Raw genomic sequence first — 19187 nt, 5'->3', positions numbered from 1 at the left:
AATGTTCTAAAACATGTTACCAATATTTTAAAACATGTTAGTAACATTTTAGAAACATGCTTGAAGATGCTAAAACATCGTATCAATGTGTTAGAAAATGGTTGGCTTTTTTAAAACATGAAAGGAAAATTTTAAGATGTTACCATTGTAAAACATGGTAAAATCATAGGAAAACATGCTGGACCAATGAGGTAAAACATGGTAGCAAAGTAAAAAAAAATGTTAGCAATGTTTTCAAACATAATAACAAGACCAACATCATGATATCAATATGTTCTTAGCATAGTTTATTAATGTGAAACAGATATGCTAAAAACATGTTAAAATGTGTAAGAAGCAATGATACCAATGTAATACATTTTAACCATGTAATCAGTGATACTAGCAATGTGCTGAAACATGTTAACAGTGTGATTTAGCATAGCAGAATTTTAGAACATGCTACCAGTGTAGAAATATTCTATTGTTCTAAAACATGCCAAACATTTGGTAAAACATGTTAGACCAAAGCTAGCTGTGTGGTAAAAATGCTCAAAAGGTTTTAAAACTAACTAGTAAATGCATAAAACATGCATGTTAAAACATTATAAACATGCTAGCAATCTGCCAGTTGCTGCAATATCCTATCAATGTGGTAAAACATGCTAGCATAATTGTAAAACATGTTAAGAATGATAGCAATGCTCTAAAATGCTAGCAACATATTAAGACAATGATGTATTAAAACAAGCTAGTGCTTGCAAAGTTAAAACATGTTTGTTACATTGTATAAGCATGTTAAAACATGCTAGCAACATTCTAAAACCTGCTGAGAAGGATTGAAAACATGCTACCAATGTGTTGACAAAAGAAATGCTGTTGTTCTAAAACATGCCAAAAATGAGGTAAAATATTCTAGACCAAAGCTAGCAATGTGGTAAAAATGCTCATATGTTTCTAAAAAACTAGTAAATACACTTTAAAACATTATAAACATAGTAGCAATCTGCCAGTAGCTAAAATATCCTAATAATGCTAGCACGGTTTTAAAACATGTATAAAAATGATAGCGATGCTCTACAATGCTAGTAACATGTTATGTCAACAACGTATTAAAACATGCTAGTAAAGTTCTAGCAAAGTTAAACATGTTTGCAACATGCTATTAACATGTTAAACATGCAAGCAACATTCTAAAACATGCTGGGAATGATTGAAAACATGCTACAATGTTAGCATAAAGCAATTACCTAGCAGCCTTTTAGCAAATCAGCAATAACAAATGGCTAACAGTGAATTTTCAGGCAAAGAGCTAAAATTTTAAACTCTGGGATGTTGAAATTAAACCTGCTAATCTGTCTAGCATCAGTATTTGTCTTGAGAAACTCTCTTATCTAGTCTGTATTTATCTGATAGCATTATTGTTTGTGTCACCTCATAGGCAGTGACGGGCCTCCACATGGATTCATGCTAATCAGTGATTCTCCAGAAGTTAGCAGGAGACCCGTCTGGAGACGTCGCAGCCACAGCCGACGTACCAGTTCAGAGGTAACAGATCACACACACTTTTGATGGACTGTTTGCTTTTTCTGCTCATATCTTCCCCTATGTACATGCTTTTGGTATAAAGTGTGCAAATGTTGATTCAGTCGGTCAAAACAAGATTTAGTGACGGCTTCTATTGGAGTTTTGAATGGTAATGGCCAATAGGATAAGGATAATGGTGACTTGTGTGATAGTTTTGGTTATGTATGTATATCCATCTCACACACTATGCCCAAGAAAAAAAATGCTTTAAGGGCGTAGTATAAAGTGCTTTGTATCACATTGTATTATAATGCTTTAAAGGCACAGAGTGTAATTTTGGCCACTAGAGGGAGTGTATTCACAACAAACAAAAGGAGTAGTTTGATGATGATGTGGCTGAGTGTGGAATCATGGGAGTTGTAGTCTTCATGTAATCATGTTTATTTATGAGGAAAGTATCCAATGCTTATTATCATGCTAGTATGAAGCAGAGTAACCTTTGCTAAATGTTCTTCTCAAGCAAGTGATTTGAGTAGGTATTAAACTGATTTGCTTTGTCATTATCACTCAGCAAAAATAAAAAAACGCATGTGATCAACTACGATGAAACGCATTTATTCTCTAGCGTTCTCATTGCATAGCCAAAAGTCTCAAATGGGACAGTTAAAGGGGACCTCTTAAAGGGACAGTTCACCCAAAAATGAAAACTCCCATACTTTACTAATCATCTTCTTGACCTGATATACTGAGTAATGTTGGAAAATGCGGCCATTGACTTCCATAAACTACCTGACAAAAGTCTTGTGGCCTATCCAAGTTTTAGGAACAACAAATAATAACTTCTAGTCGATCATTTGGTATCAGAAGTGGCTTATATGAAAGGTAAAGGCCTCTAGATTACGCTTATTTGACCACAATATATGATCATGCCAAAATATGATCATGCCTTGATTATTAATGATTTCATTAGGACAGTAAGGTCTGACTCTGCTTAGACTAAAGTCTGGTCACTGAAGCTTCAATAATGTCCAGTATAGAATATAAAGTCCTGCTGCAGTGGAAACAGAATGAATATTGTGAAAGATAAACCTAATGGTCAACTAGAAGTCAAGTTATTATTTGTTGCTCTCACAACTGGGATCAACGACAAGTCTTTCGTCAGGTAGTGTAATATGTTTTGTTGCTACTTTGAATGTCAATGGCTGCTTTTTTCCAACATTCTGCAGAATATCTTGTTTGTTGTTCAACTGAAATGCAATTTAGATCCACTTGAGTGTGAGAAAATTATGAAATTTGACTGTTTCATTCTATTCGTTCCATATGGAGGAATAAAATAGAGCTACAGCGGTTTCCCTGGTTTAGAAACGTAGTTGTTTGTTATTTATTATAGTTCTTTATTTGATGCCTGTGGTTTAGTTTCTACTCTAAATGAGTGTTGAACTGACTGTTTTTCTGTAGGGCTACCATGGAGAGGCGGATCCAAGTGTCCCCCACAACAGCAGAGGTACCCATAACAAGCTGTTACGTAAACCGTTCATACAGAGAAGGCTCCATCATTGTGTTGTTGGGTAAAACTTTACTTGAAAGGGTGTTCATAAGACTGTCATTAAACCTTTATAATCATGAATGTGATTGAGATTTTATGCAGGCTTATAGCAACTGTTATTAAGTGTCATTCACTCAGTTTTGTAATTTTAAATGCAAGGATGACATTGTTTTGACATAAACAAAAACATCATGACAACTTGGCACTACCAAGACAACATCACTTGTCATAAATCTGTCATAAACATGATTGTCACGAAGCCATTATAAATGTCATAGATCTTTTAACACCTTTATTCATTTTTATTGACCTCAACTACAGCGCTACAAGCTGAATTTGTCCTTAAAATGTCATTAAATGTTAATGACGCTCTTAAAAATAACTTGGCAGACTAATGGCACTCCTAATTGAGACCGTTTAATGACATTACTTCAGTTTGTACCACTGAAAAGGAGATCAGGAAGATATGCCGCATGATAGTCATGTTTATGATGGATTTATGACAAGTTTTGTCTTCCTGGCAACGTCAAATTGTCATGACAAAGACCAAAACAGGTTGTGATGTATTTGTTTATGTCAAGTTGTCATGACGAACAATGTCATCTTTGCATTTATAATGAAATAACTGCGCGAATGACACTTAATAACAGTGGTCATAAGCATGCATCTCATAAACATTCATAAAGTGTCATAACATAATCATAATACCTCATGACAATCATATTTATATCACGTTTTGGTAATGTCACGTCACAGAAAAGACGAAGACAGGTTGTGATGTCAAGTTGTCATAACAAACAATGTCATCTTTGCATTTATAATGAAATAACTGCGCGAATGACACTTAATAACAGTTGTCATAAGCATGCATCTGATTCACATTCATAAAGTGTCATAACATAATCATAATACCTCATGACAACCATATCTATGACACGTTTTGTTGTTTTGGTAATGTCAAGTTGTCACAGAAAAGACGAAGACATGATGTCAAGTTGTCATAAACAACGTAATCTTTGCATTTTAAAATGACATAACTGAGCTAATGATGCTTAATAACAGTTGTCATAAGCATGCATATAGTCTCATTCACATTCATGACATATAAAGGTAGAAAAACATCAGTGTGCGTACATCTGGGAAAATCGTAGGCAGGTCAAGCCAAACACAATAGAAAAACAAGTCTGGTGAAGACTTAAAGTGGCAGTGTACCCATTTTTTATAAATAATTATAAAGGTTTCATGACAGTCTTATGAACACCCCTGCAAATAAAGTATTGTCGTGTTGTTTTTTCTGATCTCCCCAGGTCAGGTGTTCTCTGAGAGTTTCTCCAGTCCTGTGGTCCTGGATAAAGACCCCGTGCGGCTGCTGGATCTGTCGGGGAATGAGCTGAATGATCTCTCCTGTCTGACGGATCTGAACTCTCTCAAGAAACAGATTGAAAACCTTCATCGGCTCGATTTGAGTGGCAACAATCTGTCGCAGTTTCCCAGCAGTCTCTGTCAGGTGTGTGGATGTTACAACTCCTCCTCCCTCATTAGCAACAGCTCTACTCTGAACAGCCCTCGAACATAACGAAAGGGGAGTCGATGTGAACGGAGCACAAGGGATAATTACAATCAAACCTTTTTCCCCATTGTGTGTTGTCTCTCAGAGTTTGCGTGGTCTGACTCGTCTGGATCTGCAGGGTAACCAGCTGCAGTGTTTGCCATCTGAACTGCTCAGTTTACCGGCGCTCCACACACTGAACGTGTCCCGCAACTGCATCGGTCCACTCCTGCAGCTGGAGCCCGGCGTCTGCAGTCCAGCCCTGCGGCGCCTTAACCTCTCCTTCAACCAGATCACCGTCTGCCCCTTCCAGCTGCGCAGCGCCACCCAGAGGCTGGAGGAGCTCTCGCTGGAGGGGTACGGCCGCAGGGCTTATTATGGGTTTTACAGGGCCTTTATTATGGGCTTTACAGGGCCTTTATTATGGGCTTTACAGGGCCTTTATTATGGGCTTTACAGGGCCTTTATTATGGGCTTTACAGGGCATTTATTATGGGCTTTACAGGGCCTTTATTATGGGCTTTACAGGGCCTTTATTATGGGCTTTACAGGGCCTTTATTATGGGCTTTACAGGGCCTTTATTATGGGCTTTACAGGGCCTTTATTATGGGCTTTACAGGGCCTTTATTATGGGCTTTACAGGGCCTTTATTATGGGCTTTACAGGGCCTTTATTATGGGCTTTACAGGTCCTTTATTATGGGCTTTACAGGGCCTTTATTATGGGCTTTACAGGGCATTTATTATGGTGGTACAGGGCCTTTATTATTGGCTTTACATGGACTTTATTATGGGCTTTACAGGGCATTTATTATGGGCTTTACAGGGCCTTTATTATGGGCTTTACAGGGCCTTTATTATGGGCTTTACAGGGCCTTTATTATGGGCTTTACAGGGCCTTTATTGTGGGGGTTACATGGCCTTTATTATAGGCCCTACAATGCCTTTATTATGGGGGTTATAGGACCTTTATTATGGGCTTTACAGGGCATTTATTGTGGGGGTACAGGGCCTTTATTATTGGCTTTACATGGCCTTTATTATGGGCTTTACAGGGCATTTATTGTGGGGGTTACATTGCCTTTATTATAGGCCCTACAATGCCTTTATTATAGGGGTTATAGGACCTTTATTATGGGCTTTACAGGGCCTTTATTATTGGCTTTACATGGACTTTATTATGGGCTTTACAGTGCCTTCTTTATGGGCTTTACATGGCCTTAATTATGGGCTTTACAGGGCCTTTATTGTGGGGGTTACATGGCCTTTATTATAGGCCCTACAATGCCTTTATTATGGGGGTTATAGGACCTTTATTATGGGCTTTACAGGGCATTTATTATGGGGGTACAGGGCCTTTATTATTGGCTTTACATGGACTTTATTATGGGCTTTACAGGGCCTTTATTGTGGGGGTTACATGGCCTTTATTATAGGCTTTACAATGCCTTTATTATGGGGGTTATAGGACCTTTATTATGGGCTTTACAGGGCCTTTATTGTGGGGGTTACATGGCCTTTATTATAGGCCCTACAATGCCTTTATTATAGGGGTTATAGGACCTTTATTATGGGCTTTACAGGGCACTTATTATGGGGGTTACATGGCCTTTTTTATAGACTTTACATGGCATTTGTTATGGGGGTGACAGGGCCTTTATTATGGGCTTTACAGGGACTTTATCATTGTTTTAAAGGACCTTTATTATGGGCTTTACAGGGCCTTTATTATGGGGTTTACAAAGCCTTTATAATGGGCTTTACGGGGACTTTATTATGGGTTTTGCATGGCCTTTATTACAGTTTACGTCTTTATTACAGTTTAACTTCCATCAGATCATCTTGAGCACGTCTACATGCCTAAATACCCCGAGCTGCTGCTGTCCGATTGGCTGATTTGCTATTTGCATTAATAAGTTGAACCAATGTGCTTAATAAAGTGAGTAGAAAATAAATGCACAAACGAGGTAAACTACCGACGATATCATTTCTCTTTTCCAGAAATCAGATCTCAGAACTCTCCCTCCCGCTCTGTCTGGCTGAGCTGAAGGTTTTAGACGTCAGTAAGAATCAGGTTAAAATAGTTTCAGACAACTTCCTTGCTGAATGCCCCAAGATGGAAACTTTCATTGCTTCAGTTAACCAGATCAGTAAGTCTGCCTGACTCTGATCACTTGCTCTTTACTGTCTTAAAATTGCTTATGTAATCTTTAAGCAATATATAATAAGCAAAATATAATTGTCTTTCTTTTTTTGTTGGCTGTTGTTACATATGCAGGCTGTTGTTGGTAATAAATATGAATCAATTACCACATGATAATAACAATAATAATAATAATAATAATAATAATAATAATAATAATAATAATAATAATAATAATAATAATAATAATAATAATAATAATACTTTTTTTATTTACCTTCTATTTTTGTAATTTCAATTTGATTATTTTTATAAACAATTAGACGTGTGGTTTATATTAGTATTTAATTCCTGCTTCTGATTTAACACCCAAATGAAAAATCATAGTATTAATAATTAGCAATAACATCAATGTTTGAGGCTCTTTTTGTAAATACTGCAGGATTTCTTCAAATCTTAGCATCATTTACTTTGTAATACAGTGCTCAGCATAAATGAGTGCACCTCATTTAGAAAATGTATATATTTTTATCAATTTCTTATCGAATAAAGGTCATATATTTTGGTGCATTTGAACAAACCCGATTTATTAAACAGATAAAATATTTGAGTCATCAAACATCTTTAGAAATAAAGAGATAATACATTTAAATTCATGCGAAAAAAATTGCAAACTACAAAATTTCAACAAAATTTATTATTATTTTTTTGTTTCTCCTGAATTTTGCTCTTTTCAAATTTTTGTATTTAATATTTTTCCCTGACATATAAATCTAGATGTGCTAATTCTGTACCGTTATCATAAGTTATTTTGTTGATTAGCTCCAGATTTGGCTTCAGTACTGAGTAATCTAGTGCAGTGTTTCCCAACCCAATTCCTGGAGGCACACTGACAGTGCATATTTTGTACGTCTCCCTCATCTGACCCATTAACTTCAGGTTTTAGAGTCTCTTCTAATGTTCAGGTGTGTTTGATTAGGGAGAGGTGGAAAATGTGTACTGTTGGTGTGCCTTCAGGAACAGGGTTGGGAAACACTGATCTAGTGTACATGCACAAATATGTAATATTGTAAAGCTTATTATAGAAAATATCAATTTAAATGAGAAACTCTTATATGTTGAGCACTGTATGAGCAGCATTATAACATACAGTACAAGCACACCATTTCTCACAGCTTCCAAACATCTTCTGTTTACCATATAATCAATTTCAATGGGATAACATTGTGTTCTGCTACTGAATTCAGAAATATGTCATTAAATGCTGTTATTTGGCTATCATTAATAAGCATCGTGTTTTATGCAGGTTCACTGCCACACCTTCCCTCCAAAATAACCACAGTGAAATTATCACACAACAGTTTCACCAGCGTTCCTGAAGTAATCATCAACTTGCCATAGTAAGTTCATTTTTACATAATATCTTTAAGGGCTGCACGTTGGGTCAGTGGGTAGCACAATCGCCTCACAGCAAGAAGATCGCTGGTTTGAGTCCCGTCTGTGCCTCTAAACCGAAGGGGAGTAAATAAATATTGTGATTTCACTCTGACTTTAACATTGTCTGTGATTAGCTTGCGTTCGGTGGACATGAGGAATAACAGTGTTAGCCTTCTGCCGGGTCCGTCCGTCTGGCTGAGTGTAAACCTGAGAGAGCTGATGTTCAGTCATAATCTCATCTCAGCACTCGACCTCGGCGGCCCCGTGTACAAGTGGGCCCGACTGGAGAAGCTGCACTTAAGCTTCAATAGACTCACCGAGGTACGATTCAGCTCTACACTGCTCTCCGGGTCTCTGACTGACGACGCTGAGGTGTTATGTGCTCCAGATTCCTCCTCAGATCGGGATGCTGGAGGACCTGACGTCTCTGGATGTGAGCCATAACGACGGTCTGCGCTCGTTCCCGGATGAGATGGGGAAGCTGGTGCATCTGTGGGATCTGCCTCTGGATGGCCTGCAGCTCCAGCTGGACCTCAAACACATCGGGAGCAAAACCAAAGACATCATCAGGTGCACATCTGTCCACATTTGTTTGTTGATTTCTTTTGTTTGTTGTATTATAGCGGTGAACGTATAAAGAGGACACATTTTTGATAGTGTGAGTTATGTCCCTCACTCTGATTACATATTCCAAATAAATAAATAAATAAATAAATAAATAAATAAATAGCTAAATAAATCATTAACCCATAGCCTTTTTAAAACTGTTAAAAACTAGCCTAGAGCGCCGTCTGCTGTTATAAACTAGCTTAGAGCGCCATCTGCTGTTAAAAACTAGCCTAGAGTGCCATCTGCTGTTAAAAACTAGCCTAGAGTGCCATCTGCTGTTAAAAACTAGCCTAGAGCGCCATCTGCTGTTAAAAACTAGCCTAGAGCGCCATCTGCTGTTAAAAACTAGCCTAGAGTGCCATCTGCTGTTTAAAAACTAGCCTAGAGCGCCGTCTGCTGTTATAAACTAGCTTAGAGCGCCATCTGCTGTTAAAAACTAGCCTAGAGCGCCATCTGCTGTTAAAAACTAGCCTAGAGCGCCATCTGCTGTTAAAAACTAGCCTAGAGTGCCATCTGCTGTTAAAAACTAGCCTAGAGTGCCATCTGCTGTTAAAAACTAGCCTAGAGCACAATCTGCTGTTAAAAACTAGCCTAGAGCGCCATCTGCTGTTAAAAACTAGCCTAGAGCACAATCTGCTGTTAAAAACTAGCCTAGAGCGCCATCTGCTGTTAAAAACTAGCCTAGAGCGCCATTTGCTGTTATAAACTTGCCTCGAGCGCCATCTGCTGTTAAAAACTAGCCAAGAGCGCCGTCTGCTGTTATAAACTAGCCTAGAGCTCTGTCTGCTGTTATAAACTAGCCAAGAGCGCAATCTGCTGTTTTAAACTAACGAGCGCCATCTGCTGTTATAAACTGGCCTAGAGCGCCATCTGCTGTTATAAACTAGCCTAGAACGCCATCTTCTGTTGTAAACTAGCCTAGAGCGTCGTCTGCTGTTATAAACTAGCCTAGAGCACCATCTGCTGTTATAAACTAGCCTAGAACACCATCTGCTGTTATAAACTAGCCTAGAACCCCATCTGCTGTTATAAACTAGTCTAGAGCGCCATCTGCTGTTATAAACTAGCCTAGAACGCCGTCTGCTTTTAAAAACTGGCCTAGAGCGCCATCTACTGTTAAAAACTAGCCTAGAACGCCATCTGCTGTTATAAACTAGCCTAGAACGCCATCTGCTGTTATAAACTAGCCTAAAGCGTCGTCTACTCTTATAAACTAGCCTAGAGCGTCGTCTGCTGTTATAAACTAGCCTAGAGCGCCATCTGCTGTTATAAACTAGCCTAGAACGCCATCTTCTGTTATAAACTAGCCTAGAGCGTCGTCTGCTGTTATAAACTAGCCTAGAGCGCCATCTGCTGTTATAAACTAGCCTAGAACGCCATCTGCTGTTATAAACTAGCCTAGAACGCCATCTGCTGTTATAAACTAGTCTAGAGCGCCATCTGCTTTTATAAACTAGCCTAGAGCGCCATCTGCTGTTATAAACTAGCCTAGAGCGCCGTCTGCTGTTATAAACTAGCCTAGAGCACCATCTGCTGTTATAAACTAGCCTAGAGCGGTAACTGCTGTTATAAACTAGCCTAGAGCACCATCTGCTGTTATAAACTAGCCTAGAGCGCCGTCTGCTGTTATAAACTAGCCTAGAGCACCATCTGCTGTTATAAACTAGCCTAGAGCACCATCTGCTGTTATAAACTAGCCTAGAGCATCGTCTGCTGTTATAAACTAGCCTAGAGCACCATCTGCTGTTATAAACTAGCCTAGAGCATCGTCTGCTGTTATAAACTAGCCTAGAGCGCCATCTGCTGTTATAAACTAGCCTAGAGCGCCGTCTGCTGTTAAAAACTGGCCTAGAGTGCCATCTTCTGTTATAAACTAGCCTAGAGCGTCGTCTGCTGTTATAAACTAGCCTAGAGCGCCATCTGCTGTTATAAACTGGCCTAAAGGCACCGTTTGCTGTTAATAAGCACTAGTAGCATGAAAACAGACACTAGTACATCACGCAGATGAAATGTGAAAGCGATGTAAACGTTGTCGCTGTGGTTCTCCAGGTTCCTGCAGCAGCGTCTGAAGAAGGCCGTCCCGTATCACCGCATGAAGCTGATGGTGTTGGGGGGCTCCGGCAGCGGGAAGAGCTCCTTAATTCAGCAGCTGATGAGACTCAAGCGCTCGCAGTGGAGATCAGATCCAGGCGTCAGCGTTCGGGACTGGCCAGTCAGGTGCAAAGACAAGAGGAACATGATGCTCAACGTCTGGGAGTTCTCAGGTCAGCTTCAAAATTAGCTTCAGTGTGTAATGATTAACTCTTGTGTTCTGTTGGGGGTGTTTTCATCCACTCTAGGGGGATTTTGAGTTTTAATTTGGCCACAACACTCTCTGTGTTTCAGCAAATGGGATGAGTTTTGGTGACGAATCTTATTTTGACACATATTTTAGGAAAATGCTTTGAAATTTTTCAAAAACTCAACAAAACACTCTGGGTAAATTGACTCCCCTTTCATTATGTTGGGGGCTGCTTTTGCCCCATTGACTTCCATTTTAATCACATTTTTTGATTGCATAGCCATGACAGCACATAATCATGCGTTCTTGATTGTTGCTGGTTTTCCCTGATGAGAAGATATACAATTTTACATTGGCCGAGAGAGCTTAACATGCTACAATTTAAGAAAACATGCGCCAGCAAAGTAAGAAAAGATCTTACGCGCTGCATTTTCACACAGCGCAAACAATTTACGATAACGCGCTGCATTTTCTCACAATGCAAACAATTTATGAAGATGCGCTGCATTTTCTCACAATGCAAACAATTAACGATGACGCGCTGCATTTTCACACAACGCAATTTACGATAACATGCTGCATTTTCTCACAACGCAAACAATTTACAAAAACGCTCTGCATTTTCTCACAACACAAACAATTTACAAAAACGCTCTACATTTTCTGACAACACAAACAATTTACTAAAACACGCTGCATTTTCTCACAACGCAAACAATTTACGAAAACGCACTGCATTTTCTCACACCAAATATTTTGGAACACAACAGAAATGTTCCAAGGAGACCCTAAAACATGATGGACCCGGCTATTATCAGGTTATGATTATTTAGACCAATAAATACAAGACAGGGGGAATCGGGATATTAAAATAAATAAACAAAAAACTCACCTACAACTTCACTGAGCAATAATCATGGCACAGCAGCGTCCGTCACGTTTTTGGGTCCCCTTGAAACATTTCCATTGTGTGTGTGTTTTTTTTTGTGTGTGTGTGTGTGTTGTGAGAAAACGCAGCACGTTATCTAAATTGTTTGCATTGTGAGGAAAAAGCAGAACGTTTTTGTAAATTGTTTGGTGCTTTGTGTGGTTACTCCTTTTGTTTATCTTATTTATTGTATTATTATTGTGTGTGTTGTATTGTGTCAGCTATTATTGTGAACCAAACCGCCCCTCGAGGACAATAAAGAAATTCCAATCCAATCCAAAAATATAAATATTTCTGTTGTTTTTGAGGTGGTGAGGAGTGCAGCGGGATTCATCCTCACTTCATGAGCTCCAGAGCTGTCTATCTAGTGCTCTACGACCTGAGTAAAGGAGCCAGCGAGATCCACGCCATCAAACCCTGGCTCTTTAACATTAAGGTGAGAAGGATTTTACTACATGCTTTTAATGGCCCGTTTCCACTGAGTGGTACGGTACGGTTCGGTTTGGTTTGGTACGCTTTTATGGCCGTTTCCACTGTCAAAAAGCGTACCGAACCGAACCGTACCGTACCACTTTTTCGGCACCCTTTCGAAAGGGTACCAAAGACGAGAAAGGGTACCAAAAGGCGGAGCCACACGCGCAGCTGAACGCTATTGGTTTACAGAGATACGTCATTCGCTTACGCAACAAGCCAGAATGAAAACAAAAAACCCGCCATGTTTGAAAAACACAGCGAGAGATTACAGCGGAATTATAAATACATATAATAACGAGCCATGGTCAATCTGGGCTCAAACAAACCTTGTCGTCATCTTGATGAACAGCCACAAATCCAAGAAGAAGAGCAGATTTACCCTGTGCCCCGTAGTTTTTTTATGAGGCAGTCTGAGGCGCGAGCGGTTTCGCTTTCTTGCTAGCGCTCGCCACGCGTCTAACATTATATCTGAAATAACAAACTTCTTGAGCTGATGATAATAACCTGCGCTTGATTATTGATGTGCTTTTGAAACCCGATCCTGTCAGACACTGACAAACGCGAGAGTGAAGCGTGAAGAAACAAAGGAGAAGCCGGGAAAAAAGGAGCACATTAAATACGGGCGAAATGTCTACTTTATGTAGTTCTTCTGTAGTTGGGAACATATCGGAGACTGTAAGGGGCTGTATGAGTTTATATATGTTCATTTATTTAGTTATTTAATATAATTACAGACATTACAGTAGGCTGTTTGGCACTGTCATTGATCTGCAGTTATAATCAACTCATGTTCATAGTAAAGTTAGTAATAAACATTATACAGAAGTATTTATGTGTATGAAGCATCTGTGTTGTGAGAAGAGCTTCTCATATGATATGTAAGTGACCCGTACAGCTTTATTGTAGACATTTCCTCGAGTGAGAATGACGTCGACTGAAACTTTCTGTCATACACCACGCCCACCAAAAGGGTACCCTTGTTAGTGGAAACGCAAGCCTGATAAAGGTGACCCGTACCAAACCGAACCGTACCGTACCAGTCAGTGGAAACGAGCCATAATGCATTTGCCTTTTAGCCACATTGAACTGCATTTAGAGCTGTGTGATGATGTAGTTTGAATAGAAGCAATGATGAGATGTGTTAGGATGATGATGAAAAAAAAAGCCTTCATTCGTCACATACACTTTTATAGTATGCAGTATAATGTATGTAGATAGACAAAACTGTTAACCCTCCTGTAAAGCATTTAATCTTTAACGGAGAGAAGTTTTTTCAACACATTTCTAAACATGATAGTTTTAATAACTCATTTCTAACTTATTTTATCTTTGCCATGATGACGGCACATAATATTTGGCTAGGTATTCTTCAAGACACTTATATAAAGCCTAAAGTGACATTTAAAGGCTTAACTAGGGTAATTAGGGTAAAGTTAGGGTAATTAGGCAAGTCATTGTATAACAGTGGTTTGTTCTGGAGACTATCAAAAACAAATATTGCTTAAGGGGGCTAATAATATTGACCTTAAAATGGCTTTAAAGCTATTAAAAACTGCTTTCATTCTAGCCGAAATAAAACAAATAAGACTTTCTCCAGAAGAATAAATATTATAGGAAATACTGTGAAAATTTCACTGTGTTTCTCCAGGCTGTAGCGGGTCAATGTCCAGTGATTGTGGTGGGAACTCATGCAGATTTGTGTGAAGAGCGCCACCTGCAGGAATGTTTGCTGAAGCTGCAGAAAGAGCTTCAGTCTCAGCCCGGGTTTCCGGCGATCAGAGAAAACCACGTGTTGAGTGCCTGCGAGGAGTCCGAGTTGCTTGGTCGACTACGCAAAGCCATCTACAGAGAACTCATCGGGTTCAAGGTGCAAATACATTTCATATGTGTATGTACATATGTAGTGTTATAGTAGCTTATGCAATGTAGACCAGTTTACAAGCAAATAATAAAAGTGGATAAGAAAATATTATGTTGGCAGGAGAATAATGGTAGGATACTGGTGGAGGTCTAGTTAGTTTTTAAATGTGTTAATGCATGGTGTGTTAATGTGCCGTGCTCAGATCCAGGGTCAGCCGGTGATGGGTCAGCTGGTTCCAGACTGTTATGTGGAGCTGGAGAAGAGACTCCTGCAGGAGAGATCATGCGCTCCGGCTGATTTCCCAGTGCTCAGACACAGCAGACTGATGGAGATCTTGCAGGAGACACAGTTACAGCTGGAGGAGGGAGAGTTACCTCATGCTATACACTTCCTCAGCGAAGCCGGTCAGAAACTATTCACTATTCACTCTCTTTTCCATTTCATCCTATTTCTTTTGCTTTATGAATGAAAGATTTATTGGTATTCATGGCAGTATTAAAGATAACATTGTCATCTTTTAGTGATGTCATTATCTGTCATATTGGTATCGGCTGATAAATGCTTATTTTTAATGGTGATGTTACCAGTCATATCGGTATCAGCTGATAAATGCTTATTTTTAATAGTAGTATTATCTGACATATCGGTATTGGCTAATAAATGCTTATTTTTAATAGGAACATTATCTGTCATATCAGTATCTGCTGATAAATGCTTATTTTTAAAAGTAATGTTATCTGACATATTGGTGTCAGCTGATAAATGCTTATTTTTAATAGTAATATTATCTGACATATCGGTATCAGTTAATAAATGCTTATTTTTAATAGTAATATTATCTGACATATCGGTATCAGTTAATAAATGCTTATTTTTAATAGTAATATTATCTGTCAAATCGGTATCAGCTAATAAATGCTCATATTTAATAGTAATGTTACTAGTCATATCGGTATTTGCTGATAAATGCTTATTTTTAATAGTAATATTATCTGACATATCGGTAACGGCTAATAAATGCTTATTTTTAATAGTAATATTGTCTGTCATATCGGTATCGGCTGATTAATGCTTATTTTTAATAGTGATGTTACCAGTCATATCGGTATCAGCTGATAAATGCTTATTTTTAATAGTGATGTTACCAGTCATATCGGTATCAGCTGATAAATGCTTACTTTTAATAGTAATATTATCTGAAATATCGGTATTGGTTAATAAATGCTTATTTTTAAAGATGTCATTATCTGTCATATCGGTATCGGCTGATAAATGCTTATTTTTAATAGTGATGTTACCAGTCATATCGGTATCAGCTGATAAATGCTTATTTTTAATAGTGATGTTACCAGTCATATCGGTATCAGCTGATAAATGCTTACTTTTAATAGTAATATTATCTGAAATATCGGTATTGGTTAATAAATGCTTATTTTTAAAGATGTCATTATCTGTCATATCGGTATCGGCTGATAAATGCTTATTTTTAATAGTGATGTTACCAGTCATATCGGTATCGGCTGATAAATGCTTATTTTTAATAGTGATGTTACCAGTCATATCAGTATCAGCTGATAAATGCTTATTTTTAATAGTAATATTATCTGAAATATCGGTATTGGTTAATAAATGCTTATTTTTAATAGTAATGTTATCTGACATATCGGTGACAGATGATAAATACTTACTTTTAATAGTAATATTATCTGTCATATCGGTATCGGCTACTAAATGCTCATTTTTAATAGTAATATTATCTGAAATATCGGTATTGGTTAATAAATGGTTATTTTTAAAGATATCATTATCTATCATATCGGTATCGGCTGATAAATGCTTATTTTAAATAGTAATGTTAGCAGTCACATCGGTATCAGCTGATAAATGCTTATTTTTAATAGTAAAATTATCTGACATATTGGTATCAGCTACTAAAGGCTTATTTTCAAAAGTAATGTTATGTGTCATATTGGTAGCAGCTGATAAATGCTAATTTTTAATAGTAATATTATCTGTCATATTGGTATCAGCTGATGAATGCTTATTTTTAATAATGTTATCTGTCATATCAGTATCGGCTACTAAATGCTAATTTTTAAAGATGTCATTATCTGTCATATCTGTATCTGCTGCTAAATGCTTATTTTTAAAAGTAATGTTATCTGACATATCGGTGTTGGTTAATAAATGCTTATTTTTAATAGTAATATTATCTGTCAAATCGGTATCAGCTAATAAATGCTCATTTTTAATAGTAATGTTACCAGTCATATCGGTATCAGCTAATAAATGCTTATTTTTAAAGATGTCATTATCTGTCATTTCGGTATCGGCTGATAAATGCTTATTTTTAATAGTAGTGTTATCTGTCATATCGGTATCAGCTAATAAATGCTCATTTTTAATAGTAATGTTACCAGTCATATCGGTATCGGCTGATAAATGCTTATTTTTTAATAGTAATATTATCTGACATATCGGTATCGGTTAATAAATGCTTCTTTATATAGTAATATTATCTGGCATATCGGTATCGGCTACTAAATGCTTATTTTTAAAGATGTCATTATCTGTCATATCGGTATCGGCTGATAAATACGTATTTTTTAATAGTAACATTATATGACATATCGGCATCGGTTAATAAATGCTTATTTTAATAGTAACATTATCTGACATATCGGTATCGGTTAATAAATGCTTATTTTTAATAGTAACATTATCTGACATATCGGTATCGGTTAATAAATGCTTATTTTTAATAGTAACATTATCTGACATATCGGTATCGGTTAATAAATGCTTCTTTTTAATAGTAATATTATCTGACATCGGTATCGGTTAATAAATGCTTCTTTTTAATAGTAATATTATCTGGCTTATCGCTATCGGTTAACAAATGCTTATTTTTAATAGTAATGTTACCAGTCATATCGGTAGCAGCTGATAAATGCTTATTTTTAATAGTAATGTTATGGTACATTTCCTTAAGAGACTGAAAAACAGGCCCTCTGTGACTGCGTTATCTCCAGGTGTCCTGCTGCACTTTGATGATCCAGTCCTTCAGCTGAAGGATCTGTACTTCATTGACCCACAGTGGTTTTGTAGCATCATCTCACAGGTTATAGATGCACAAACACATCTAGCTCCTCTGTTCAACAACTGTGAACGATCTGTAACATCTTCTCCGTTGTGTTGACTGACAGACGCTGTCTCTGAGGAGCAGCGGTCCATGGGACAGCACTAGAGGAGTGGTGCAGCGCTCCACCGTGGAGAAATTTGTGGAGAAAAGCCGCTGTTTCCCAAAGCATCACATGACTCAATACTTCAAACTGTTGGAGAAGTTTCAGATAGCCCTGCCATTCGGAGACGACCAGCTACTCATTCCTAGCAGGTAGTGCTAATTGTATTAAAGGGGTCATGAACTGAGAAACCAAAATTCCCTTGATCTTTTAACATTTAGGAGCTTGTAGTACTATGAAAGCTTCTTAAAAGTTTTAGAGCTCAAAACGTTGTGGTTTCTCTAAAAATGAGCTTATATTAAAGGCAGACTGCTGAAACAACAGGTTCTGGTATGTTCTAATCTATGATGTAATAGTTTGGATAAGCCCCGCCTCCATAGAAGATTGACACCTACTTCTTCATTGCTTTTTTAGCTCTGTTAATAGGCAATACTGTAAGCCAATCAAAACAATGGGTGTTTACTTCTGAGTCTTCTATTTATCTATCTATCTATCTATCTATCTATCTATCTATCTATCTATCTATCTATCTATCTATCTATCTATCTATCTATCTATCTATCTATCTATCTATCTATCTATCTATCTATCTATCTATCTATCTATCTATCTATCCATCTATCTGTTTGTCCGTCTGTCTATCCATCTATCTATCCGTCTATCTGTCTGTCCATCTATCTATCTATCTATCTATCTATCTATCTATCTATCTATCTATCTATCTATCTATCTATCTATCTATCTATCTATCTATCTATCTATCTATCTATCTATCTATCTATCCATCTATCTGTTTGTCCGTCTGTCTATCCATCTATCTATCCGTCTATCTGTCTGTCTGTCTATCTATCTATCTATCTATCTATCTATCTATCTATCTATCTATCTATCTATCTATCTATCTATCTATCTATCTATCTATCTATCTATCTATCTATCTATCTATCTATCTATCTATCTATCTATCTGTTTGTCCATCTGTCTATCCATCTATCTATCCGTCTATCTGTCTGTCCATCTATCTATCTATCTATCTATCTATCTATCTATCTATCTATCTATCTATCTATCTATCTATCTATCTATCTATCTATCTATCTATCTATCTATCTATCTATCTATCTATCTATCTATCTATCTATCTATCCATCCATCTATCTGTTTGTCCGTCTGTCTATCCATCTATCTATCTATCTATCTATCTATCTATCTATCTATCTATCTATCTATCTATCTATCTATCTATCTATCTATCTATCTATCTATCTATCTATCTATCTATCTATCTATCTATCTATCTATCTATCTGTTTGTCCGTCTGTCTATCCATCTATCTATCCGTCTATCTGTCTGTCCATCTATCTATCTATCTATCTATCTATCTATCTATCTATCTATCTATCTATCTATCTATCTATCTATCTATCTATCTATCTATCTATCTATCTATCTATCTATCTATCTATCTATCTATCTATCTATCTATCCATCTATCTGTTTGTCCGTCTGTCTATCCATCTATCTATCCGTCTATCTGTCTGTCCATCTATCTATCTATCTATCTATCTATCTATCTATCTATCTATCTATCTATCTATCTATCTATCTATC

At 37.3% G+C, this 19187-nt stretch overlaps 1 protein-coding gene across 1 annotated transcript in view; it reads left to right on the top strand.

Annotated features, from left to right (window-relative positions):
- Positions 1-19187, top strand: part of lrrk2 (leucine-rich repeat kinase 2) — a 59285-nt gene that overhangs the window by 20564 nt on the left and 19534 nt on the right. The window contains 14 exon segments of the mRNA XM_056452231.1: positions 1421-1527; positions 2965-3010; positions 4360-4559; positions 4708-4958; positions 6603-6751; positions 8051-8144; positions 8316-8502; positions 8570-8751; positions 10840-11054; positions 12308-12435; positions 14122-14340; positions 14537-14738; positions 17367-17455; positions 17541-17728. Coding sequence (XP_056308206.1) covers positions 1421-1527; positions 2965-3010; positions 4360-4559; positions 4708-4958; positions 6603-6751; positions 8051-8144; positions 8316-8502; positions 8570-8751; positions 10840-11054; positions 12308-12435; positions 14122-14340; positions 14537-14738; positions 17367-17455; positions 17541-17728 — 2257 coding nt within the window.

Source organism: Danio aesculapii, chromosome 25, assembly GCF_903798145.1.
Source record: "Danio aesculapii chromosome 25, fDanAes4.1, whole genome shotgun sequence".
NCBI lineage: Eukaryota > Metazoa > Chordata > Actinopteri > Cypriniformes > Danionidae > Danio > Danio aesculapii.
This window is presented reverse-complemented; position numbering and strand designations above follow the sequence as displayed.